This window comes from Typopeltis vanoorti, chromosome 2 (assembly GCF_054136105.1).
Source record: "Typopeltis vanoorti isolate ZY-2024b chromosome 2, IOZ_Tvanoo_1.0, whole genome shotgun sequence".
Taxonomy (NCBI): Eukaryota; Metazoa; Arthropoda; class Arachnida; order Uropygi; family Thelyphonidae; genus Typopeltis; species Typopeltis vanoorti.
Genome location: NC_143550.1, coordinates 13,336,522 through 13,363,771, shown reverse-complemented (window position 1 = coordinate 13,363,771; position 27,250 = coordinate 13,336,522). Strand labels below are relative to the sequence as shown.

General features: G+C 35.8%; 1 protein-coding gene across 1 annotated transcript; it reads right to left on the bottom strand.

The window, feature by feature from the left end:
- Positions 1-229: 229 nt before the first annotated feature.
- Positions 230-27,039, bottom strand: LOC150108830 (uncharacterized). The gene is made up of 2 exons (XM_090403608.1): positions 26,916-27,039; positions 230-1,391 (listed from the first exon to the last, which is right to left on the bottom strand). Exons 1-2 carry the CDS (start codon positions 26,962-26,964, stop codon positions 886-888), a joined length of 555 nt encoding a protein of 184 aa, XP_090259734.1. The 5' UTR covers positions 26,965-27,039; the 3' UTR covers positions 230-885.
- Positions 27,040-27,250: the final 211 nt, after the last annotated feature.

Genomic DNA, 27,250 nt, shown 5'->3' with positions numbered 1-27,250 from the left:
AATAAAATACTACTAAAATAGTGTATATAATTTGCAATATAATTTTATTAGTAACATTTATTATATTTTGTATTTTATATTATACTTCCTGTTCTCACATTCTATGCAAAAAATAGCTTAAATGAATAAATAAACCTGATACCTAGAGAAACTAGGCACCCGAGTAATTTGGTTGGTATTACTGACTTACGACGCAGCGCTGGTTGAAATCCACAGTAAAGCACTGAAAAACGCTGCTCTGAACAAGCAAGAAAATAATTTCTTGAGTTTAATAGTGCTGTATAAAACAGAAAAATATATCAAATAATACAGTACTAATATGAAGAGAACATATTTTGAAGGTCAAGAAGGACTTCTCTTTAATAATAAATCTGTAGAAAAAATAAATTAACACAATTCGAAAATAAATTCAGTCCCTAAGGTTAACGGGTCTGATTTCATTAACAATCGAAGGACCGATATTGACTGGACATATATGCTCTGCCGCAAGCAGAGCATATATATATATATATATGACTTCATCAGTCACAATGGCACTGGATAAAATTATATTAATTCTTCAGTAAAGATGAACCCGATACGTTTCCCTTCATATGAAGGAGGTATGGCGAAACTATACATTAACAACGTCATCTTTTTTTTTTTTTAGCACTCAATTGCTTTCTCGTAAATTCAAAGGAAGTTATCGAGAAGTAGTGTGTTTCATCTGAAAAAAGAAAAAAAGAAACTGCAAACATTTTTAGTTCATAATGCTAATGAGAAGTTCCACCAAAGGCATTTTATTGTACCTTTCGTCATCCCATTTCAGAGAAGAATTTGAAATGTTTTTATAGTTCTTTTTCTTTCCGTTACCCTCTTTCTTTCATCAATAAATACTCATAGATGTCAGTGACTCGTATTAACTGGGCGTTGGCACAATATTTGCCTTAGCTTTTCTAATTCGTTTTTCAAAACTTCTACTTCGGCTTTTAGTTTCAAGTTCTCATGTTCCAGAAACACTACACGTTGAGTTGTCTGCTGCTCTTTCTGTCTTCTCATTTCCCGTGACTTTTTTGCCGACTCGTTGTTTCTTTTTCTCTTTTCCCAGTAAGCTTGATCTTTATGGTGATCAGGAACTGCTTGTGGCTTTTTCTTTTTGACGGAATCCACAGTGTTATAAGATGGTAATGGCGGCACACACGATGCCATCATCAACGGTTCTGTACACACAGCAACCCCTGGTGAGTATCGAATTGTATGGGAGCTGTTGGATGGAGCTGCCATGCATATAACACCACTATAATTAATGGCAGGGCGACCATAAGACGACAGCTGCTGCTTCCCGCTATCATCGTCTGGGAAGTCATCAGAACTGTTACTGTTGCTGCTAGTACTGTCCACTCGAGCAGTTTCTGAAAGCAAAAATATGTTAGTGGTTTGAATATCTGTGAAAAATTCTCTATATTATAGTAAAATCTGCAGCTTAATAACAATACTAAACACTGCATATCTGCATCTGATCGCTAATATTTTCAGTAAAAAATACAACTTTTTACTAACGGTATATATTTTGAAGAATTAATAATGACTTTGCAACGGTTGATAGAGTAGCCCCGTAGCTCAGTCGGTATTGATGATGCAATTTGGTTGGTTCTAATCCCATCTAGAAAAAAATAAACTGATATTTTCAGCAGCTGACAGCGAAAATATCAGCTGAATAATGCATTTGTTCAGGAGAGGTTGAATCACAAGAGTAGTAGCGGACTAGCGAGCAAAATAATCCTGCAAAATACATGAGAACGGCCAACGAACCTATTATTTTATTTCTTTAAATAGCGCTGACGAATAATAATAATAATAAAAAAACATAGCAGATATTTAGGCCAATCGGAAAATTCCCAGTAGCTCGCCGAGACAGTCCGCCTCAGTACAAGAGAATCCTGGTTATAATAGTAATTTTCTGTTTTATCCTTAATTTTACATTCTCATTTTCATCCATTGTTAATATATTTTTATTTGTCTAAGCCTAACAATCTAAAGCGAATCGGTTGAACATGTTATAATCGAAAGACACTGAAAACATTTTGAAGAAAGTGAAATACTCACGAAGTGTTCAGACTTTATCTCATTGTCTGGGGTCATTGAATGATTTCTTGGCATACATGCTGCAAAAATTATGCAGAAATGCCGACAATTTTTTGATCGATCAGTGTTCTAGCGGCGTCACACAAGAGCAAAATATAAAGATAATTGATATAGATAAAAAATACATGTAATTTGGAAAAACAGAAACGGGGAATAGCTTAATTCCAATTTTCCAACGAGGTGTTAGAAGAGGCTACTGTATTAGTTATCTGTCTGTTCCTGCGATTGCAGTATAAGTAAGGCATCTAAGTGAAGTATGGCTGAAGTTATCAAAAGAGAAACATGTTGATGAAACAAGAAACAGGAAAGTAATATAAACTGACGGATGAAATGGTTGTATACTCCTCCAGTAGTTCATCAGTGGATTCTCTCAAACAGGAGTCCACGAGCGTTCACAATTGAAGGGGCGTGCCAAAACATTACTTATCGAACTCCATAGCTTTGCTTTCTATGAAAGGACTGCTGCTCACTTGAGAGTGAGTAGTGGTCCTTTCACTTTTGGACTGATGAAGCAACACTCCCAAACTGTGATCCGATTTGACCTGCATGTTGCAAATATAATGTTAGGAAACTGTGGTATGGAATCAAGAATCACAATATGCTCATTTGAATGTGGCGGTCTGAGTATGGTGATGTCAAGAAAATATGATACTCTGTCTCATCTGTGGCAATGATGGTCTTTGAGGTGTGAAAATGCTTCTTCTGGTTAGGACAATGACCTCTCTCAGAGTGTCTGGAAATGGATAGAAACGATATATATCAACATTTTAAAGATTGCCTATCTTGTGTTGATTCTCTGAAAACTAATTCCAGTATCGGCATGATAATGCACCATACCATACCATCCTGTGAAGTATCGAGAGGGTTAGAGAATATGGAAGTGTGAAGGCAGAATGTCCTGATTTTATGTATAAAGCATCCAACGTCACCACAGGAAGTGTCATTTGGATGAAGAAAAGGAATTTGTACGTTTATCAATATTTAATTGAATGTTTAACCAGGAGAGCGGTACCTTAATTGTCGCCAAAGATGGATTAACAGCATACTGAAATTAAGGAAACTAAAGAGTTTTTGACATTCGTGTGTTTGAGTGGGGATGTTGAAATACTTGAAAATTTTCTTCACAGACTTGACTTGGTGTTCTATCACCTGCTTTGGTATATCCTAGAGAAAAGATTCTACCAAATTCTTTCGCCACATATTTTAATGTAGCGTTGCGTATTCGAAACGAGCGATATAAATAAAAGTGCAAAGAATGTATATCAAGCTTTGTTGTAAACTTGGAAATTACTTCAGAGACTTCTGAAATGTTGTAAAAACGATCATCCAGAAAAGTTTATCATCAATCCATCCAAAGGAAGAAGCCAGACAATTTCGGTGTTTCTGGATGTTTCAATTGGACGAACATTCATACTGAATGTTCGTCCAATTTCTGGATGTTCATCCAGAGCGTGATGACTATTTTCTTTGACAGGGAAGGAGTCTTTTACCTGTAATTTGTTTGTTCAGGCTAAACTGTTAAAAAATCCTATCTGATGAGCATAAAAGACCAGACTGATGCCAGAAGTGTAATTTTTAAAATATGAATCCCACTCATTAAAAGCTATATGCCTGCCACATTAAGTGTGAAGATCAGGCTAAGGTTAGCGCAATCCGATTTCCTTGTTCTAGAGACCAAACTTTGAGCCATTTTCGGCTTCCAATAAACAGAATAATCCATACCGGGTGAGGAAAATAGTCTGCCATCGGAAATTTAACGATGGCGTTTTAAAAACAACAACTATATTTAGGAACTATAAGTGCACAATTTATAACCTTTCATTAAATATAAGCATCTTTATAGATGAAACGAAGAATTCGTTTAAAGCGTTAATATGCAAAAACGGAAAGGACAAGAATTCACAAAGTCGGTGCTACCAGTTTTTGCTATTAAGAAAGAAAGATTCTGTTAGATGCGCGTAATCGTACCAGCAAGAAAGATCAGTAACTAATTCTCATTTCCCTATCGATGTTCGACGATGCTTGAATTCAGTATTTTGCTAAGCGACCGATTACGAGTACTTCTAATTAAGATCTAGTTGTATTACATTGTGTAACTTATCATTCGAGATATAAATTTACTTCTACAGACCCATGTTATTCAGTAAATATGAAGCAAGCCAAATTCCTTTTACAATAATAGCATAGACGTTATCTTCACTTGTTACTCCCTGTTTCTTATTTCCTTCAGATAAAAGGCTGATAATCTGTCCTGAAATTTGTGCATGTTGCACAATGCCACCTGACAAAGTGCACTAAAAAGTTAAATAATCAAGTTCACTGATTTGATACCGATTTTCAGTTGCCGATTTCAAAAGTGGGTGAGCAGTTGCCGAGCAATGTCATATTCAGGAAAAAATTTGCGATTTCTTGAATTCAGTTATTTAAACATCACACACGCTCCAGCCAGAACAACCTGATTGCGGTGCGATTTTGATACATTAAGTTAAAAACTGCAATTTAACAGAGTTTGAATGAGGAAACCGGAATTAAAATAGTTACACTGACAGTTACTCTTATCGGATGTTAACGATGGCGTGTCAGTACTTTACTAATCGCTGATAACTTTGGTCAAATGTGCATATCGACTTGCAATGTGTCACGCCCTTATTTGTTTTGGCTGGTACTGCACATAATTCTTTCATTTTGGTCAGTTCTCTGAGAATAAGGCAGAAAGTGCCTAGATTAGAAACACGGAAACTAATCATTTGAAGATAGAGCGAAAAAAGGTCTCGGGCTCCGATGAATCTATATCCCTATTATATTAGGATACTTATGAACAACCCAGAATAAGGTGAAAGCAAAACAAGTCTATGAAAGTAGCATATCATGGAAACGTATGTAATGTAATGTCATTGGTATGTTTTCTTGGAACACACTTGGAGAGAGATGCGACATTTTTTTTTTTTTTTTTTTTTGCAATGAGAATGAGTTATTCGGTCTCACAAGAAGGTGACAAAGTACTCGGACTTCAGAAAATTAGGTATTATATCCAATAATAATCCCAACAAAACCAGTAACTTATCACACAACTGCAGTATCGTTGATACTCTTTTCATCTGAAACCATCCTGTTTCAGATGAAACCAAACTGGTAATCGAAAATTGCAGAGTTTAGACTTTTATTTTATTTTTTGTGGCGTTCTTTATCGAGTACTCCACCAAAGCGTACATTCATCAGCATCATCAGCCATTGTCAATCCACTGCTGGATGAATGCCTTTCCAAGATTACTCCAAAACTCTCTGTCCATGGCTCTCCTTTTCCATGTCACCCCTGCAAATCTGATGATATCATCAATCCATCGTGATTTAGGTTGGCGTCGTGGTCGTGTTTCCTCTCATGGAATCCAATCCAGTACTTCGTTTGTCCATCGTTGATCTTGTCTTCTAGCAATATGCCCAGCCCATTGCCACTTCAGATGTTTCACTCTTCCTATGATGTCAGAGACTTTGGTGTGCTTTCTTATCCATGTATTCCTTTTGTGATCCAATCTTGTGATACCAAGCATATTTCTTTCCATACTAAATTGTGTTGTTCTTAATTTCTGAATTTCCTTTGCATTCAGTGTCCATGTTAAACAGCCATATGTCAGTATAGTTAGAATATACCGGTTAAAAACTTTTCTCTTCAGGCATAATGGTAGTTGACTTTTGAATATTGAATGTAATTTTCCACACGCTTTCCACCCAAGCATCGTGCGCCTTTTAATTTCGTCCATGATATTTTGTTCCATTGATATCTGTTGTCCTAAGTATATGTAATGATCTACTTGTTTAATTTCCTCATTATTGATTTTTATTATTTCTGGTTGGACATAGCTATTGAACATAACTTGGGTCTTCTTTAGGTTTATCTTTAGGCCTGCTGTTATGCTAGCAATTTGGAGCTCATGGATATGAGTCTGTAATTCATTGGCATTGGTGTATGCTGATTTGATGGTTCTGATGTATGGCTCCTCCACTTATTGGTTTCGTAATGCTTTAAGTATGGCATATGTTTTAAATGAATCAAAGGCTTTTTCATAGTTAATAAAACTAAGACATAGTGGTTTGATGAGTGATGCATGAAAAGATGAGTGATTTTAAATTCTGTAAATTCTCCTCTCAAGTCAAAAAGATGATAATGCCTTTTCAGCTACTTTGTCATGGTGAAGAGTCACGCATATTCCTGTGACCTACACCACGGTGTAAATAGGAACTCCCTAGTTAAGATCAACGAAGAGGTTCTACACGTGGCAGCATGTGTAGAACCTCTTCGTTCTAATTCAGTGGCAGCATGTGTAGAACCTCTGCTGCCACTGAATTAGAAACTTTTATTTTACGTAAATTCACGCTACTGCCAATTCTGATCCTCTTCAATTCCCCGCATAGTTGGGTGAGATATGGGCTGGAACAGTCTTCGTTAAATGCTTCGGTCAATTGCCAAACAGAAAGTTCTGTTTGTCCATACAAGCCTTCTCATACAAGCATGTGGGTTATTTTCCCACTGATTAAACAGCAGAGAAGGCATCAGAGAAGGAAGTTAAGCAAGGATGCTTACTCTCTCTTTCTGTTTATTATCTACGCTTAGAATATCATGCATGTAGCACCGGATGAACGAAATTAGGTAGTGAAAAAATGCATGAGTGATGCATGAAAAGATGAGTGATTTTAAATTCTGTAAATTCCCCTTCTCTCAAGTCAAAAATCAAATGAAAACTCTTTTTTTTATGGATAATACCGTCAAGTTATGGATGGTATTGTCGCATTGATAACTTGAAAGTTTCTTAACACTTTCATTGCCAAGCTGAAAATTTGAATTTCGTGTGGTGGCCAATTTTTTTTAATTTTTTTATTTAGTTAGCGACGTCAACGCGATAACGCGTGATCGGCCGTTTGGTGAGAACTCGCATCGCGCGATATCGCGTGATTGGCAATGAACGTGTTAACTCAGTTGAAATCTCTTCTTAAAATATATGTTGGAGGAAAAAAAAAGAATGAATGCATATGAACTTAATATCAAGTTTTCCCGTGCGATAATTTTAAACCCCACAAAGTGTTCTGATGCAAAATTTGAATATATATAATCTATTCAAACCTTCAATAGATACTAACTCAGTACTACACATATGCACTTACCAAACTTGTCTTTTTTCAGTCGCCCGTCCATCACATACCACAGTCTCTTTCATTTAGTTTACTAAGTACATTGGGCTTGTTATGAATAAAATAATACGGAATAAAAAAGCTATTATTTTCCTCTTTTTATTTCCCAAATGCAAACACTCTTTATCATAAACTTTTCTTCTGACTCGGTTTTCTGTTTAACCTTTCGAAAATGCAAACACCGAGATTTACTAAAATCTAAATTTAAAATGAATGCATTACATGCTTTTTTGGATTCAGCAGTGACGAAATAAAAAAGAAGAATTTGTCGGAAATAACTGAGTTATAGGTATTATTTCTGGGAAATTCCCATGTTACTCCTCTTAAAAACTATTGTTATTACGGCTATTTTTTTGCCTGTCTTCGTTTAGGAGTGTCCGTTATTTTAAATACATTGGCTCTTTTCTCAAGAATTCTTAGGGTATTATAAGTGCATTTTAAAGATAAATATATGCAGATTAATAGAGGAAGAAATTTTGCACATGCCTTGTTAGGAAGTTAGGATGTCTTCTTTCTCCATACTTCTGCGGGCGGTTCGGAAAACGTGGAGGGGGGGGGGGTTGATAAATTAGAAAACCCGGGTTTTTTTTAAAATAATATAATAATTTTAAAAATAGCCATAATAATAATAATAACTGAGTTATATTCTCGCCATTCGCCTGCACATGTTTGATGCTGGTTGATTTTCATTTTGTTTTGCTTCGAGTTTTGCTTTTTTTACCAGCTTTTTTTTGCGATATTAAAGGAATGCAAGTGATTCATTCATATACAATATAAACATTCAAGAACTTGATATTATTAGGCCTCTACGTGCTGATTTCAGTTAGTATCATGCCTTAATCCCACTGCTGCATTGTATGTTGTTAACATGTACAGTTTGCTATGAGTAAAGTGAATGAAGTAAGGAAAACAAAATCTTTGATTTGGAGATTGTTGAGGGGAAAATAAAGCAGCACCGAATCCCAGACCAAAACTAAATCAGAGGACTGAACTAAAAACAGAACAGAAGTCGAAACAATATAAGCTTTACTGTTCGATTTTTTGAGTTAGAAATTAAAAACCCAAATTTATGTCAAAAAAAAAAACAACATACTTGATTGTATCAAACATCAAAGAACTCCATAGAACTGGTTGAAGACTTAAGAAAAATTCTTCAAGTTGGCGACTACAATCGAACTTATAACTGCATTTTTACTACTAGCACATTCCCTTCATTCAGTTCCTGGCGGAACTGATAGTAAAGTAATAGTCATCATCATCATCATGCACATGAAAGATTTAGGCCTAGCGTGGCCTGTTCTGGCCTTAGAAGTCCTCGTTGAATCGTTTAAGAGGACGTCCTGGTTTTCTTTTCCCTAACGGCTCGTACTTTAAAGCTTGTTTTGGTAATCTTTCTATTTTCATTCTTTGAACGTGTTCCAGTATCACTTAAAAGTGTCAGCTGACAGATAAAAGTAAAGTAATATTGATCAGTACTTTATAGAACCTGGAGATTTTTATTAGTTATGAAAAAACCACTTATTTTAAACCCATTGGTGGTTTAAAAAGTACATTTATCATAACAGAAGTAAGAACTATGAACTTCTGTTACATAGTTCTTCTTCTTCAGTTTGTGAAACTCTCAGCAGACCATTGACCTCACTTGAGCCAGCATTACAGATTACATTTTGCTAGCTAGACTAAGCTGACTAGCGAAATGGTAGTTACTTTTCATGGTGAAGTTGGAAGTGTGGTCTCAGCTTCAATCCACCTAATTCTTCTGAAAATTATAGATTGAGAACAGATCTTTCAGATTTTTGTGCTGGTTCGTCTAACTTTTGCATTCTTATTTTTTATGTCATTCATACGAACGAAAAGTTTACAACTGTTGGTTGGTGAAGCAACTGGTAAATAACATTCTCTTTATGATTGCATAACGTTCAGTTCAGTTCTAATGAACAACTTCCTTTTGAAGAGAGTGAATCGTAATTCTTTCCTCCTTACACTGTTTCCTTCTTTCTGTTGTTAAGCACAGCGAACTCGATGCCATTAACCATCATAGTCGAACTCAAGCACAGTTCGTTGTGGTGATTGAACTGTAAGCCGAGTTTCTCATGACAACCGAGAATGTGTTGGTTTCCGCGTAACATTCTTGCACTTTTCAGCAGAAAGATTTCCTTTCCATTATTTTACGCGGTCGTCCCGACTGTTTCTTTAATTTCTTTTTGCCATTATGTTTCCTACTTATAAGGTTCGCTGCTCCTGAATCGCGAATACTCTCATTATGCTGCAATAGTACGAACTGATTGATAACTAGTATAATGATAACCTTTTGCATAGTACTTATGATAATACGGAAGTGTTATGTTTTTACATACATGTAAAGGGCAAGGAAATGTCTAATGAATGAATGTAGTTTTGTTAAGTACTGGAAATAAGACGTGGTTAACAACCTAAATTTAGCTTCTTCGAGGGTAGTTTCTCAGTCAGCTTAGATAGTTGAACTGTAACTATACGAGTGACTAAGTCTCTTGGACGCTAATTACATAATTTCAAAAGAAGCCAGCATACCAAAGATCACTGAGAACCGTGAACAGCAAGTGACAAAAATTCGTTTATTCGTGATAGGAATACTTAACCCAGCAAATTTTAACATTGAGATCAGTTTGGGTCTTTGCCGTGATGTAATAACTCGATACTGTTAGAGTTGATACTAATATGTTAAATTATTTACGTTTACATACGTGTCTTACTCCCATTCTTATTTCCTTTATGTCAAAATGCCACAGTAGATTCTGCTCTTACTCAAAAGTTTAAATATACTTGGCCATCCAGAGACACCGGCGTAGTCGAAATAATTTAGAATTACTCGACTATAATTATAATTCATTCCATTAACATTAACCGTATTCAGTGTTGTAATGATATCCGTTTATGTGAGTGACACTTCAGGAAAAGGTAGTCGAGATTTAATAAGCACCCGTTGAGGGGAGAGTGGAAAGGAAAGGTAGGAAAAGTTACGGAGATTTGACGAATAGCCTTGAAACTGAAGAATTTATTCAACGGATGAAATAAAGGTTACGTTCTTTGATTCGGTGCATTATCAGAGGTTTCGAAACTGGGTTTTATTAAGTGTTTGTCAAAAATGGTAATCCGAGGCAAACAGTATTATCGATATTGCGCCTTTTACTGAGAAATTGCAAAAGTTCAATTCATAATAATAACGATAACGAACAATTGAAGTCGGGTGCCCCCACACGGATATACCAAATCATGTGATCATCTTTCGTAATTAGATGATGTGACAAATTGCACGTACTGTGAATTGCGTAGCATGAAAAGTAGGTTGTATAACAGTTTTTTCCACGAATAATGTCATCATCCTTAAGTGCAAAGTCTAAGATTCGTTCATACCTACGATAAACAATATTGTGGACATCACTGAGTCAACGAAAATATGACACGTGGACAATTTGCATGTCTAAACGAGAGATTCATTTGTACGTAATATAATCAATATAATGTAATCAATATTTCATAATTTTATGCATAAAGACTTGGTTAAGGAGTAAGAAACTTCAACATTTAAACGAGAACTTTTTTATTCAAAAGTTAAGGTAAAAATTGCTTATATTAGTTATAAAATGCTAATTATCTGTTTAAAAAACCTGTAAAAATCTAACCTGAACATTTAATAACAATCAACGAATTAACTAACTCTTAACTGTGCTCTCTACGGTCGGATTGCGGAATCAGAACCCAAATTTCTGGGAGAAACCGTGCCACTCTCATATGACATGGGTACTCATGTCATATGAGAGTACTTATAATGCATTATAGTACAGCTGAAAGTACTTATAATGGTTCCTTGTTCTTTACGATCCACGAATAACTTTAGTCTCCTGAGCTGAAGTTGCTTTTGTTTTTCTTTCTTAATATTTTTTTTTATTCTCTCCGAAGGAAAAAATATCTGCTTTTGTTAATAATCTAAATATTTACTCCTAAAACATTAGAACATCTTGAAAGTCGATTATAGCATAAGATTCTTTGTTTATTACATTTGTTTTTCCTTTTGCACTTACTTATATTCCTGGATGACTGAAATATTACATCTCAGTTGCATAATAGTATATAGTGGTAAACAGCTAAAAATTGCGTATAAGTAAGAATGTTCTGAGCTGGTATCAAAAGATTATGACAATATATAAAATCACAGAATTTTGTAAATTGCAGATACTAATTATTCATCGTGCAAGTCTCCATTGCGCGAGCAATGTTATAACGATCTCTAAGCCGAAGGTGAGATAGTCGGTCTTATACGGGGTAGAAGAATTCCCCCTTCTCCTTTCGGTAACTGGTTTTTCGCTTCCAACTATGAAAACCAGCCAGGAGAACACACACACGCAATTTACACACAGAAAATATACATTTATTCATACCACTAACTATTTCATTCTAAAAGCATGGTAAGAAAGCTCATCTCGGCAAATCGTGGGCTCTGAGGGCCTGTAAATAATAATAATAATCCATTCCATGGATTATTATTATTGTTATTATTATTATTATTATTATTATTATTATTATTATTATTATTATTATTATTATTATGCCGTCAATAAAAAGGAATGTTTACAACTACAATACAAATTTTGCAAAGATGAAGAAAGCCCTATCGATTCTGGCAAACCAGTCCAATTCTCTTTGAAGGTGCTAGATGACTTAACAGTCGTAAATGCAGTGTGTTACTCAAGATACTTTGTATTGAAATTTATACACATTAAAAGTATATCTCTGCTATAAAAAAATTATTATTATTATTATTGTCAGCTGAGCTATCTAGGACAAACTAAACATTTTATAGCCTTCTTTAATCTCAATTCTACTTATGAGTTAAAGACTGGAAAGAAATGGAAAGTTGATAATCGGAAGTATCGAAAATTCATATTAACAAAGCGTTATTCCATCTTTTGTAGCAATAATTGCTTCTTCAGTTCCTCTAAGAAAATTTTCTTCTAATTTCTAAAGTTAATGGTACCCTGTTCCATTCACTTAAAATCTTAGCATTGTTGCTATTTTTTGTGCCCTAATTCTGTATTCCATACCCCACGTATGTTCTGTCGGGTTCAGATCGGACTTACTGGCCACTGCAACGTTCCGATACCCTTCTCTTCGAACGAACGTTTATCTTTACTTTGTGAAAAGAGCGTTATTGTGACCAGCACCATACAAAATATACTCGTACACTAAACAATGTTCCGGACAATCGCCCAACATGTCGAAAGCTACAGTTTTGAAAACTTCCCTGATTATTGGATAAACAATAATCAGGAAAGTATCTGTCTATGCGGGATATTTATTAGAAACTGAACTTCTGCGTGATAAGATCACTGATAGATCATCTGCACCCTTTTGAATTTAGAAAATATACAGGTTAGAAGAAGCACTCACTGGAAGAGCATACTCCTTTACAGTTTTTGCTAAACATGCAACACCCATGTAACACATGCTCTATCTTTTTTTTTTTTTCGAATGTTGAGTTATCCGAAACGCTGAGATTCTGTTTTCGTTCCACGTGTTCGTTTTATTCTGAAGGACAGCTTATTTCCAAGCAAAGCTGGAATGTATTGTTTTATAGACAAGAGGCGATGGATAAAGCAGGAATTTTTTAGTTAGGATTTACTTTTTAACTTTTTTTTTAATTAAAATTATTGATTATTATATATATTGATAATGGATCTAGGAATATATTATCAGCTCTCAACACACACAAAAAAAAGTCAAAATGACGGTGATAAATACATGCATTCGGCACTTAATTCGGTCCTACTTTTTTTTGTCCCATAAAATTTTTGTCATCATGATTTTGAATAAATTCCAATTATAGATATTATTCTCTTCAGATGCTGTTTTCATTGCGCTTACTTTTAAGTAACATGCTTAGCTTCAATATGTTAATAGTAAAAAGACCTTATTCTAGTCAGCTGTTGGAATCGAACTGATAATAGTCTTTCTTCGAGCGGTCTGGCTACAGAAGCGTAAGGTCTAGCGGTACAGCACTACAGGCACCTTTCTCCTCCTCCTCTTCTTTTTAGTAATGATGTGGGATCGCATTAATTCACTAAATCTCACTCATTATGTGTATAAAAATATAACTTATTCATATTTCTGTCTGTGTCGTGCGCTTATTACTCTCTCTCTCTCTCTCTCTCTCTCTTTGTTCACACGCTAGTGTGTGTGTGTGTGTGTGTGTGTCAATGTTTACCATCTACTACCCTTCAAGCAGAAAAAGCTATTCTTACTCTTTTCCATTCTTCTATCATTTTCCAGAGACAGTGATCTATAGTGATCTGTAGTGATCTATAATTCCCGTCCCAACTTCCTACTATCCATTTATTTCTTTGGAAACATACCCTATGACTGGAATGAACTCACGTTGGATTCACGTGAGGGACAACACTTAAAGGTTTTCAAATGAAAACTAGTAATTCTACCTTTCATGGAGGACGTTAAGGGTTTTTTTTACAACGTTTGCAAATTCCATGCACATGTCTCTTTCCGTTGCCACCATTTCAAATTCTTGATGTTGCTTTAGCCATCTTCTCTGAACACTTTCCAGAGAAGGTAGCTAAAGTTATTTTAAATGCCACAGGCAGGTTGGTATCTATTCCATATCAAATGTTTTCGAATAGGCTAAAATATTACGGATTATTCATGCTCTCCTGTTACTTTACACATTTGTTATCTGCTAATATGTTAATAAATTGTTTAAATATTTTCTCAAGAAATCCGTGCTGTCTTGTTAGATATCCAACGCTGCACGCAATAATCCAGATGTGGCCCGATTACATAGTGCAATTATTTTGTCCTACTTTTCCTCACCTTACATTCTCTTTAGCAGTGCTGCACTCCGTTCTGTTCTTTTCACAATTCTCGCATAACTTCAAAATTTCAGCTCATCTTCTTGCTCACTGTTATTCGCAAATCTCATTTCCTTCAATAGAGTTTCATCATTGAAATACAGAGCATTCAGTTTCAAGCCTATTTCAAGCCTATCAAATAGTAAAATTCCATTTAAATCCAATATCTCTATCTGCATACAGTATCAATTAATTTAAATTCTTTTGAAGGCTCAAGACATTCGAACCATAATAAAGCATTACGCAAGCAGGTGAATATACTCCTCCAACCATTCACAGTTCATCAAGTGAAATGAAAAGTTGACTTGTAGTCCCCCCCCCCCCTCAAAAAAAAAAAAAAACTGAGGCACTCCACTGTTTCCCAATATAGAACTTCCTGATAAACTGTCACACAGCCACTATCCAATCCAACCGAGCAATCCAATATCCATCACTTATCCTTTTCAACTTATATATCAGCTTTTCACGTGACAATCTATTAAATCCCACATGCAGGTTAATATCTGTTTACTTTCGAATATTGTTTTCGAATTGGTTAAAAATATGAGTGATTATGCATTATATCCTGTCGTATGCATTTGTTACCTGCTAAATATTAGTAAATTGTTAAGATGTGGTTTTCCTTAAGAGATTAATGCTGCCCTGTTACAGAACTCCACTCATTTTAATTCTATGTCCTAGTCCCAAGCCATTCTCTTGCAAAATTCATGCAAAACCACTTAAGAATTCAAACAAGTTATTTGATGCCTCTCTTTTGTCATCCTCCTCTTGTGCAGTGATGTTATTTTACCTTTTCCGAATAGCAAGATTCTCATTAAGCACCCAATTCTTGTGACTGTGAACTGCTTTATATATTCTCTAAAATTATCCATGATATCATCCAGTCCCTCTTAAAAATTCCTCTCATTCCCCCACCTTATTAGATCAAGCTTAACTAACTCATATATGTCCCTTATTTACTTCTAGTCCATTTGCTAACCACCCCGCTAGTTCAGAACACAATCACCCTCCCCATTATATCATCAAATTTTCATTAAATAATCGTTTAATAATTCTTCCTGTAACAGATGTATTGCTTTCCACATTATGACTACATTTCTCCAGCGCTCTGGCTTAATTTCAACATTTATCCTTCTCATTCCAATTTACCAAACTAATTATTAGCATACAGATGGGCACTGCATTTTCTATTCTTTTTTTTTCTTTCTAGCTCATTATTTCATAGTGTTTCCTTAATCTGACTTTTGTAATTATCTATGTAATTACATAGATAATTACAAAAGTCAGATAATTATAATCGAACTTAGATAATTATAAACATAGATAATTATAATCGAACTTATAACAGACTTCTAGATCTACAGAAGTCTGTTATAAGTTCGATTCTAGCCACTAACACTAGGAACTTTTTCTATACATTTTCCCCACTCTGTTCTAGAGCTGATTCTACACTGTCTGACAAAATTAACAAATTACTTAAAATGTGATATAACTCGTGAAGTTTGCGATAAAGTAGGACAATGTTTGGTAGTAGTGTCCAGCAGAATAGCAATGAAATGTGGAGACAGAAATGTCGGAAATGTATAAGAGACTTAACACAGGATAAGAATTACTCGAACATAAGAACATAAGATAAGAATTACTTAATATAAATAAGAATTACTACAAAAGATGACATTACAGAAGTCGACAACATATGCTTAAAAAAAAAAAAGGTCACATGACATCAGTATGGCGTATGATTCGCTAACGACTAAATCAGCCTAATATCAAGCCTAGTTAGTTGTCAGAGAGATGTCTATAAGAATCCTTGGCAACAAAAGCCATTCTTTCACCAGAGCAGACTTGAATTACACAAGTGACCAAGTGTAATTTTCATCGTATTTCATACTGTCGTTATGAAATACGATGCATAAGGCTATCCCACACATTCTCGATCGGATTTGAGTGGGTGATCGGGCTGGCCACTGCAGCCGTCGGATATCTTCAGTTTCAAGATACTCCACCACTTGAGCTTTATGGGCAGTGACATTGTCAGGTATGAAAAGAAAATCTGGACTAACCACATCACTACCAAGTCGCACATAGGGACTTGGTAGTGATGTAGGTTGAATAATCTCCTTCCAATTACCTCTCAGCAGTTATGGCATCCATATCAAAAGAAGGTCGAAGAAGGACGAAGGACGTGGCCATTGATCGTAATTCCGCACCACATAAGAAACACTGCTTCCATCGTAAGGGTCCGTTTTTCTGATGTTGAAGGGATGTAACGCATTTCTCAGTCTCTTTAGATCAAACAATCTAGAATCTCTTTATAGACTAAAATGGGACTTCAGAGATCAGCAATATAAAGGAAAAAAAGGCATTTCAGGGCTCCGAATCACGTTGGCGGTACAAATTTTCAAATTTTGACGAGCTCAGCGGTGGTTAGCGGTAAATGGGATATAACATTGAGCGTTCTTAATGTCCAATTGGAAATGCTTCACATGTAGCTACATCAACCTCAATAAATGCTTGGAGACAGGGCATCATAGGGTTCCATCTTTGTTTCAGAACAGCCAGAAAAGCCTGTTCTGTTGACCCAGTCTTCGGGCAGCCTTGATCAGCTCTTCATGAAATGGTTCCTGTTTCCTAAACTGCATCCGAAGTGTCGAGATAACACTTTGTGACATATTAAGCCAAAGTGCTGCCCTCGCCTGCGACTGCTCGGCTTCAAGTCTTTCAACGTCCTGCCATCTCGCGGACTGGTGCCGGTCCAAGGAAATTTGCTGCCCCCCCCCCCCCAATCATGTAGTGACTACATGATTCGGGCGCTACATTGCTGCAGGGCGAGCGGGACGCTGCACGCGACAATGTAGCGCCCGAAGTATAGGCGAAATGCGCGGCCGTCGAATGCCAGTATTGTGTCAGCTCGCCTGTCGACGACACGTCGCAAAAATTCTTATTTTATCGCGCTCAACCGTATTGTTTTCTAATATTGTGTTGTGGTATTTCGGAAAACAAGTTAATTCTTTCGTAAAATTTGAAACCCTACAAAATGGAGATAAAAAAGTCAAACATCAAAACCTTTTAACGTTCTTTAGTAGAGGCAAGGACAATAATCAGGAGAAAAGTAGTGCTTCAAGTTTAGAAGAAACAAAGAAAAATAAATATGTCGATACTTCGGAATGTGCCATACAAATGAAAAAAAACAAAAGGAAACTTTGTTAGGCGTTTCGACAGGGACTATTTAAAGCTTGGTTTCATTGTAGCCCCTGGCAGTGAACTATTGCCACGGCCTTTGTGTGTAGTATGTTCCGAAATCTGTCAAATAACGCTATGAAAACTTCCAAACTTGCTCGTCATTTGGATTCGAAGCATAGAGATTTTATTGATAAGCCACTGGACTTTTTTCAAAGATTACGTGACCAGATGAAAAGTCAGAAAAGTGAAATGAAAATGATGATGACAAGTTGCTGCTTTGAGCGTCCTATTTAGTTGCTCTTCGAATAGCTAAAACGAAAAAACCGTTTACTATTAGTGATGAGTTAGTAAAGCCTTGCATCTTAGATGTTGTATGAGAAATTTTGGGTCTTCAAGCCTCTAAAAAACTGGAGGCTATATCGCTTTCGTACATCACCATTCAGAGGAGAATTATTGATATGGCCACCGATATTGAAAAGCAAGTTGTAGAGGGGATAAAGAAATCGAGATGTTTCGCGATTCAACTTGATGAATCAACTGACGTGAGTAACCATGCTATCGTACTTTGCTTAGTGAGGTATAACGAAGATAACGGGTATTTTCAAGCGCAGGGCTTAGACTGGAGCAAATGCGTCGGAGTGTGTAAGGACCGTGCTGCGAGCATGACTGGACGTCGCTGAGGAGTAGTTGCGATAATAAGATAATAGAAGTTGCGATAACTTCTGGTGTAAACGTTGTTTTTTTGATGAAAATGTCCAATGTGCTTTGCTTATTCCTCTAATTTGTTTACAGCAAGGAAACGCTTCATGTACGTTCCTTTACACTAATAAGTAGCTTTCAACACTGGAGTCCATGTCTTCAGCCATTTTGAGAACATCGCTAACTGCAGAGAATATTTCTGCAAGGCCCTTCACTGTGAATTGTTTAAGTACCTTTTCTGTTTCTTTTTTTCCTTTTCCTTTGCTCGTTCTTCCTTTTTTACAACACGATGTTCCTCCAGTTCGACCAATTGTTCGTTGGTCAACTCTTCAGGGGCACTTTCTGTGAGATCAACTATCTCGTCATCATTCACTTCGAGATTCAGATTGTTTGCTAGGTCCACTATTTCTTAACTCAATTTACAAAGGTCTTCATTTTTTTTAAACTCCCAAAATCGTACACAAATCTTTTTAATGAAAGGTTTGTGTTTTTCCATATGCCACTCATATACATTGAGAGGTCACTTCATCCCAAACCGCAGCAATATTTTTAATAGCATGATAAATATTGAATGCATACCAGAATTGCATGAGAGTCTGGTCATTTTCTTCAGTAGCAGAAATGGTTTGTGAAAAAGTTCTTCGTAGATAATAAGCTTTAAATACTAGAAGAACTCCCTGATCCATCGGTTGGATCAATGAAGTAGTGTTTAGAGGGAGAAACATGACCATCATCTTGGGGTGAAGATCACCCATATAAGACGGAAGACCTGGAGCATTATCTAGAATTGGCTCGTGGATTTTCATTTTTACCTTATCAGAAATGGTTTCAGTTTATATCCAGCCACATTACCCCCTAACTGAATCGTAACACGGTCGTAAACAGCTTTGAATCCAGGCATAGATTGTAGCTTTTTGTGGATGAATTGTCCGCTCGGGTATTTTTTTTCCAAACAAGGAAGTCTCATCCATATTAAATATTTGCTGTGGCAAATAATTTTCCTCCGTAATAATTTTATCAAATTTCTCCACAAACTCCTTGGCAGCCTCCTCATTGAAACTTACAGATTCACTATACTTTTTCACATTATGCAGTGCAAAACGTTGCTTGAATCTCATGAACCAACCGGAAGAAGCATCGAATTCGTAGTCGTAATCGGGTCCTGCTGTCTCCTTCAACATGTTGAAGAGACTTATTGCCTTAGCGGTTATGGTCATAGTCCAATCACCGATAGGACCTTGTCGTTGCTTCCTCAATATCGTTGAACTTGCCACTTCGTTTCAAGAATAATTGCTCGCCTCTTTTTCTGTGATTCTTCGTGTAGGGGCCATGTTGCACAAAATATCGCGAAATATTTAACGATAAATACATAAATAAATAACCTGTTTTTCAAACACAAAATCAACAGAGGAACTGTTGAAGCCGGGTACCGACTGCGGAGGGAGTTTGTCGCTGAATGCGCTGTTGCCACTGCATTTTTGCATGATGCATTGTTGCTAAATAGAAACCTTTTTCCTTTACGCTCGCTTGCGCCTTGTTCGAAAGTATAGTCGAAAATGTTATTTATTCCATTATGGGATCACGGACGTATTTTCGAACGGACGTAAGTCGAGGGATGATTGTATACAGAAAAAAAAAAACACAAATAAACAGGAAATCTCTATACGGAAAGAGATCGGACCAGGCGAATATTTTTTTTTCGAAACAAGGAGGTCTCATCCATATTAAATATTTGCTGTTGCAAATTATTTTCCTCCGTAATAATTTTATCCAATTTCTCCACAAACTCTTTGACAGCCCTCTCATCGGAACTTTTATTTAACATAATGCGAAAATAACAGAATTATTACAATAATTTTGTTAACAATATAATCTATTATTATATTCATAATAATAAATTATAATATTATGAATATTATCAATAAAGAAATTTGAATTTGTTTGCATTAAATTTGAAAAATCACCCCGAAAGCAAGTATTTCAATTCCTATATGCAGCCGATTTAACATGAAAATATCACTGAGAATTCAAAAATACTGAAAATTGCAAAAGAACCAATAAGATGCAAATTGAAATAAAGGGAAACACGGTTGAAGAAGTCGTGAAATTCAAATTCTCAAAAATAACTGTGAACAGTGAAAATGTAATACAGAATGAAGTCAAAGAACAATCCACGAAGGGCTAATAAAATATCATAAGGAGGCGTTTAAATTTAACTGTACGGGAAAATAAAGATCTAAAGAAAAAAGTAAGAATTTCTAAATCAGTATCCCTGTTAATATGAAAAAAGAATTGAAACATCAAAAATAAAACAGATGAATACTGCATGTGAAATCAAAATACTCAGAAAATAGTTAATAAAACTACATTTGGGAGAATAAAATATGAAATCATTCATCAAGAATGTCAATTAAAACCCATAAACGAACGATCAAAAAAGAAAAAATTAGAATGGAATAAACATGTTAACAGAATTGTTAAAAAAAGAATATTTAAATTTATAAGAAACTGAAACCAAATACAAAACCAACTTAGACTTAGACTTGCATTAAAGTACACTGCTTAGAAAGAAGTCAAGAGACACTATAATGTGAGGAACAAACAGCCAAGGCGCCCACCTTACGAGAAATAATATGTAGGACCTTCCTTTCGCTGCGATGACTGCAGCAATCCTACTGGGTATACTTTCCAGAAGCACACTATAGAGATCATTGGGAGTTTTGGACCATTCTTCCTGTAGGTATATAATGAGGTGCTGGACTGTTGTGGGAAGGACGTCCCTTGACCTCACCCGAAGCACCAGTTCATCCCACAGATGTTCACATAAGGTTGAGACCAGGGTTCTGATCTCAAGTCACCATACTGGACTGGAGGCCAGTCAAGTGTGGTGACATTCATGTCCACAAATCACGCACTTACAGCAACAGCCTCACGGCTCGGTGCATTGTCTTGCTGAAAGAGAACGTCAGTACTGTAGAAACGTCATAAAGTAGGAAGCATTGCATTGTCCAGAATGTTCAGATATGTTGGGGAGTTCAGTGTTTGTAGCATCACAAACAGAGATCCGAGGCCAAAGGAGAAAAAATAAGACCATACAGTCACACCACCACCACTTCCCAATATTTGGGGTTACGCACGCTGTTAAGAGAAGTTCGCCTGGCATCTGCCTCACCAACACCAGTTCATCTGCTCAGTAGAGGGTGTAGCGGGATCCGTCGCTCCATCTGACTCAGTTTTTATATTTGCAGAATAGGATTACGCGTCATATCATGGCATGAATTATGTCAGTTTTAAAGATGCCAAGTTACTTGACTACGACAAGCTATTCAGCCCGCTACGTTAAGGGAGGGATGAGATGAGATAACACTCTAGAAAGGTAACCTCGTGATTATTTCAACAAGCACGAAAATTAGAAATATTTTCTTTATGGTCTAGAATGAATTATTGATTATAAGGTATATCTTTACTGAAAACGTCATTCCTGATATTCGGTCATTGGTTCTTATTTCGTCTTCTCAACCGCTCGTGGGTTAGTCTATGAAATCATTTATATCTGCCATTATAAGTTGGTCAAGGTCACTGTAAGTTCAATGTAGCATTTTGTTAGATATAAACTTATTTCTTGCAATCATTACAGACAAGTATTCTTGACAGAGAAATAAGAACCACTGGAAGTTATTAAAATTTTTAGTATATGTTGTATGATTTGCAATTCAAATTTATTGCATATAAAATAATTATTACCAAATACGAATTAGCATCATCTAAATCTACGTACTTTATAGATTATATAACCATGTAAACACATAAAAATGTAACAAATTTAGAATAATTTTTAACGTGGTTCAAAATATTAGAATATTCCAAATTTTTCCGATTGGTTTTGAGAAGAACATAGAAATAGCATATGTTTCAGTAGCTGCGGGACTGACTCGTGTGTGAGGAATCGTTTGCGCGTGGATTTCAATTGATCATTTGCTAAACATGGGTCGAACGAGTGACATATCGGAAGCTAAGAAGTTTCGTAAAGAAGGCCAAACTCAATAGTTTATAGCTAAGGAACTGACAGCATTCCAATAACCGACGTTTTCAAAATAATCGCTGCATTAGTGGTCGAAAGGTAATAACTACATCAAGAGAATGAGAAGAGATTGAAGAATATCGTGAAGAAAAACCGCTTCCGAAGGGTAAGGTATTTTCACAGGAAATAAAAAGAACTAGGTATGAATGTGTGTGTCTAAATCTACGATGTTGAGACGACTTCGCAAATTTGGATTTAAATTACTTGTGCTTAAGACGAAGCTGCTTATGACTTCCAAGCAAAAAGAAGCTAGAGTGCAATGGTATAAGAAGCCTGTTGTGAAGTCAAGAGGACTGGAAAAAAAATGTACTTTTTAGCGATGAAATTATTTAATGGGTATCCCATGGTCATCAAGGGATACGTGTTTGGCGTCTTAAGCAAGAAGCATTTGATACAAAATGCATGAAATGTTCGGTGAAATTTGCAACTTCTGTCATGGTATAGGCGTGCATGACCGCAGACCGTCCAGGTAGGCTGTGATTTGTGTATTAAGAAATTCTTCAGCACTTTATGTTACCAGCATTGGATGATTTATGTGATGGTAATTTCCTTTTTCAGGAAGATTCAATTTCTTGTCACACTTCCAAGACCACTACTAGATGGCTCAAAGAAAGGCAAATCAGTATAATTCCTTGGCTGGCAAACTTACAAGATTTAAATTCCATTCAGAATTTGTAGGGAATTATGAAGAAACATCATCAAGAAGTTGCCCCAAGAGACAAAAATGAGCTTGTTTCTAGTCTGCAGACCACATGGGCATGTTTTGATGAAACACGACTGTGAACCACTAGGAAATAATATGCCCAAACGTTTACGAATGGCTAAGGAGGAAGCAATAAGGTACTAATTATCACGTTGTTTTCTTTTAAATGTAATGTTTGTGCATTTATTTTCGCATTATTCTAATATTTTGAACTACCTTAAAAGTTATTCTAATTTTGTGAATGTTTTCAAATAACAGTTTTCTTTTAATTTATATTACATTTTTATGTGTTTACGTGGTTATATATTAGTATTATTATACGGACACCTCCATAGAGTCCGAAGACTCATCGCGGGAGACTCATTCTACCCACACAATCTATCATACCTCTCCTTAACCCATTATCAGACAAAGCACTTACAACTGACTCTGACAATCCATTCCACTCATTCATCACTCTCCAAGCAAAAAATCTAGTCCTTACACTCCTACTGCCCACACCTGTATTCAACTTCCATGGATGACCCTTTGTTCTGGTCCCTTTAGCCAAGTGCTGAAATATTTCTCCTGCATCTGTCCTATAAAATTCTTTAAGCAACTTAAATGTTTCTATCATAACCCCTCTTTTCCTCCTATCAACCAACTTCTGCGTTCCACAAACCTTTAATCTATTCATAGGAAACATTCCATAGCCACCATCTTGGTAACTCGCCTCTGAATCCTCTCCACCGTTTCCTCATCCCCCAAAAACCCAGGGGGCCAGACTTGAGCACAGTAATCCAGATGTTGGCGTAGCAAGGATTCAATAAAGAGGAATTATAACTTCCTTATCTCTACTTGTTAATGTGTTCTTCACTAGCCAAGTAATCTTGTGGGCTAATTTAGTAACCTTAGCAATATGTCCTCTGAACTTTAGCTCTCTGTCTACCACCACTCTAAATCTCTAGCTTCATCTATTTCCTGGAGTACAGTGTCATCAATGGATTATACAGCTTGTAATCTATTTATCCCAAAATGCATAACTTGACATTTCTCGACATTAAACGGACATCCATTATCTTTTGTCCATATTGACAACCTATTTAAACCATCCCTTAAGTTCTTCACATCCCCTTGATTATCTATTACTGTACCTAGTTTCTCATCATCAGCAAACAAGTGAATATTTCCTTTCAGGTTATTTCCTATATCATTTATGTACAAATTAAACAGCAACAGTCCCAGCACTGAACCTTGTGGCACACCACTAGTCACCTGTTTTCGCTTCGATTCTGCCCCTCCATATACCACTTTTTGAAATCTGCCCAGCAGACATCCTCTTATCCACTTAACCAGAGCTATATCCATCCCCATATGTTATAATTTGTGCAACAGTGTTCCGTGTGATATTCTGTCAAATGCCTTTGCAAAATTCATCAAAATCATCGTGCAGCCATTTCCTTTATTCAACTCAGCTTTTATTCTATTATAAAAAGTTAGTAAATTACTAAGGCATGACCCCCTTCACAAAACCATGTTGATCCTCATACAGCATCATATTTTTATCTACCCATTCTTGAATTCTCTTTTTTACCAATTTTTCTAGCACTTTTACCACCATGCCTGAGATACTGATTGGTCTATAATTTGCTACTGTAGTCTTAGAACCTCCCTTATGCAAAGGAATAATTTTGCCCTATATAATGTACAAAATACGTAGATTTAGATTATGCTAATTCATAACTGGTAATAATTATTTTCTATGCAATAAATTAGAATTGTAAATCATTCAAACATATTTTCTTTGATTATTCTAATTTTTTGATTCGAGGTGTATAGGCTAGACCGGATTGTGAGTGGTAAGCGTATCCTCTCTCTCGAACCAAAAATGAGGGTGTAGGTTCGAATCCAGCCTTGAGTTTTGATGGTTGTGGTGTCCTTCATTTGTTCATCCATACAATTTATGCCTTCTCAAATGGACTGGATCACCACCATAGAAGTTGACCGCCTCCCGCATTAGAAGAGGAGAAGACTTCCTCAGCAATGAGAGAGATCAGAGGCAAGTCGTATATCTTTATACATACATATTTCGGTTTTGTGAGTTTCATAGTGTTTGTATATTCTTTTTAAAGTCAGTTATTAGGTTATTTTTATGGATTAATGTCTAGATTAAATCATTTTTTGCAAGAATAGCTGGTCGAGTGGATAGCACCTGATTCTTCAACATATGGCTCGAATTTCACTACGACGTGGTTGTTTAGGAATGTTATTAGGTAAAGGATGTATCTCATCGCATGGTGTGACTCCGCACCCTGATTACCCGAGGTTTGAGGTGGCTTGAAAATTTTCCACGTTTGTTCATTAGAGGCAGGATTTCCTGATCATCTAACACTTAGCCCATTCACAGTGCTAATGTAGGACAGGTTTGCAATACGACCTTCGTGGACTTTACAAAAAAAAAAAAAAAAATCTAGTAGTTTTCATCGGCCATCATTCTATCTAACTGTTGTGGACAATGTTAGGAAAAGAAAATTTGTTTCTGGTATTATTATGATTCTTGAACTATTGCGTTAATCGACTTAAATTACCACTCCATAAATTACAGTGAGTAAGCAATATCGTCGTGGAAAATCTTACGCGGGCGTTGTCGTAGGTATTTTGGAGTTGAATCTCTTACCATTATCGCTTAATAGGGAATTCCCCTCATCTCAACGCGCACAACTGATATGTCACAATTAAAACATGTACTAAAAATTGGGCGGCACTTGTTCCAAGCATCCTGTATTACGCTATCGCGAATAAAGTTGCACAAACTAACTTATACCTGCAATTTCAGCACAAAAGCGATCAACTGGAAGTAAAATTAAATTTTTTGATAATTTCATCACAAAATTCAATGCTTGTAATTTTAATAAGGATATTAATTCATGAGATAACTTTATAAATACAGTATATTTATAATTTTGTGTGGTTTAATAATTTTATGATCGGTAATAAATTACTCTCTTAAATAAATTGGTCTGGCATTGTCGCAAGTAGTATTGAATAAAGTGGTTCACTACTTAAACGAAATTTTAAGGAAATACATTGAATTTAGAATGCAAAAGTGACATCCCTTATAACCAGTGATGAGCTATGGAAATTTTAACAAAGGGCTCGCATCGTCGAGCAAAAAAAAAAAAAAAAGCCGTATTTCACACCAAAACTTTTATTAATACAGCTTGTGTACAAATTCCAATCAAAAAGTGTGAAAGGTGTGCTATCATTATTAAACAAATATTTCATGATCTAAACATGAAATATTCGCACACAATCAGCTGTGTTAATTTATCTTACATAAGAAAAACATTTTTTAATTATCAAAATATAATAAGAATGAAATCTTTATAATATTTTATAAAACATTTAATTGGCTACCAGAAAGGTAAAGATAGCGCATGCGCTTATTTTATTTTCAAACTTGGGCACATTCGTTATAGAGAAGTTGAAACAATAATTCCAAATAAACTATACACTGCCGAATAGATTAATTTTTCTTAGGTTACCGTATGAGTTTGTCGCTTAATATGTTTGAAAAAAAATTTTTTTTCTCGAAAAAATAAAAAAGTAAACAGGAACAAGGGGCTCGCAAATTTGAGAAAAATTTAACAAAGGGCTCGCGCGAGCCCCCGCGAGCCCCTTATAGCTCACCACTACTTATAACGAATCTAACAGTGAATCTAATGAATCGGCCAGAGAATTACCAAATTGTTTAATATTTTTGTATGTTATGAGATAGCAGATTATGTAGATTTTTGATTCACTTTTTCACAAAAGCTAATAAACCCGTATGTGTTTTCATTACGGTTTCCAGGAAATATTTTCCTAAAATATAAAATGGCTTTTACAGTTTCCCATAAAATAATTTTTATAAGAAAACATTTTTTGCTAAACAACTCGATTTTTTAAAATTCTAATTCAGTAGTAAGTTATTTGAATGGATATTCCCAGCGCTATTTTAGCCACCGAAAATATTTGGTGGTGCTGAGCTGAGTCAAATAGCAAGAAGAGGCATAACGTGGCTTACCTTCATAGAACAACCTCTCCGGTTGAGGATTACTAAAAGAAACCGCCATGATTGTTACCGTCAATCTCTCAGCCGTCAGCAATATCGACGTAATGGGACTCAACGTTATTAGTTCACAGGAATTATAGCAAGAGAGAATAGATGACGTCATTTCCAAAGTTCATCGTAATCTCTCTCTCTTAGATAGGTAGTACGCAATAATGCAGATATAGCGACGCGATTCGCTATTACCACGCATTATGTAACCGAAAACTACAAGGTCAAGAAATATCTATTCGTCTCAGCGTTGATCTTAGATATTCCTTACAGCAGCCGACCTATTACATTGCAGAATC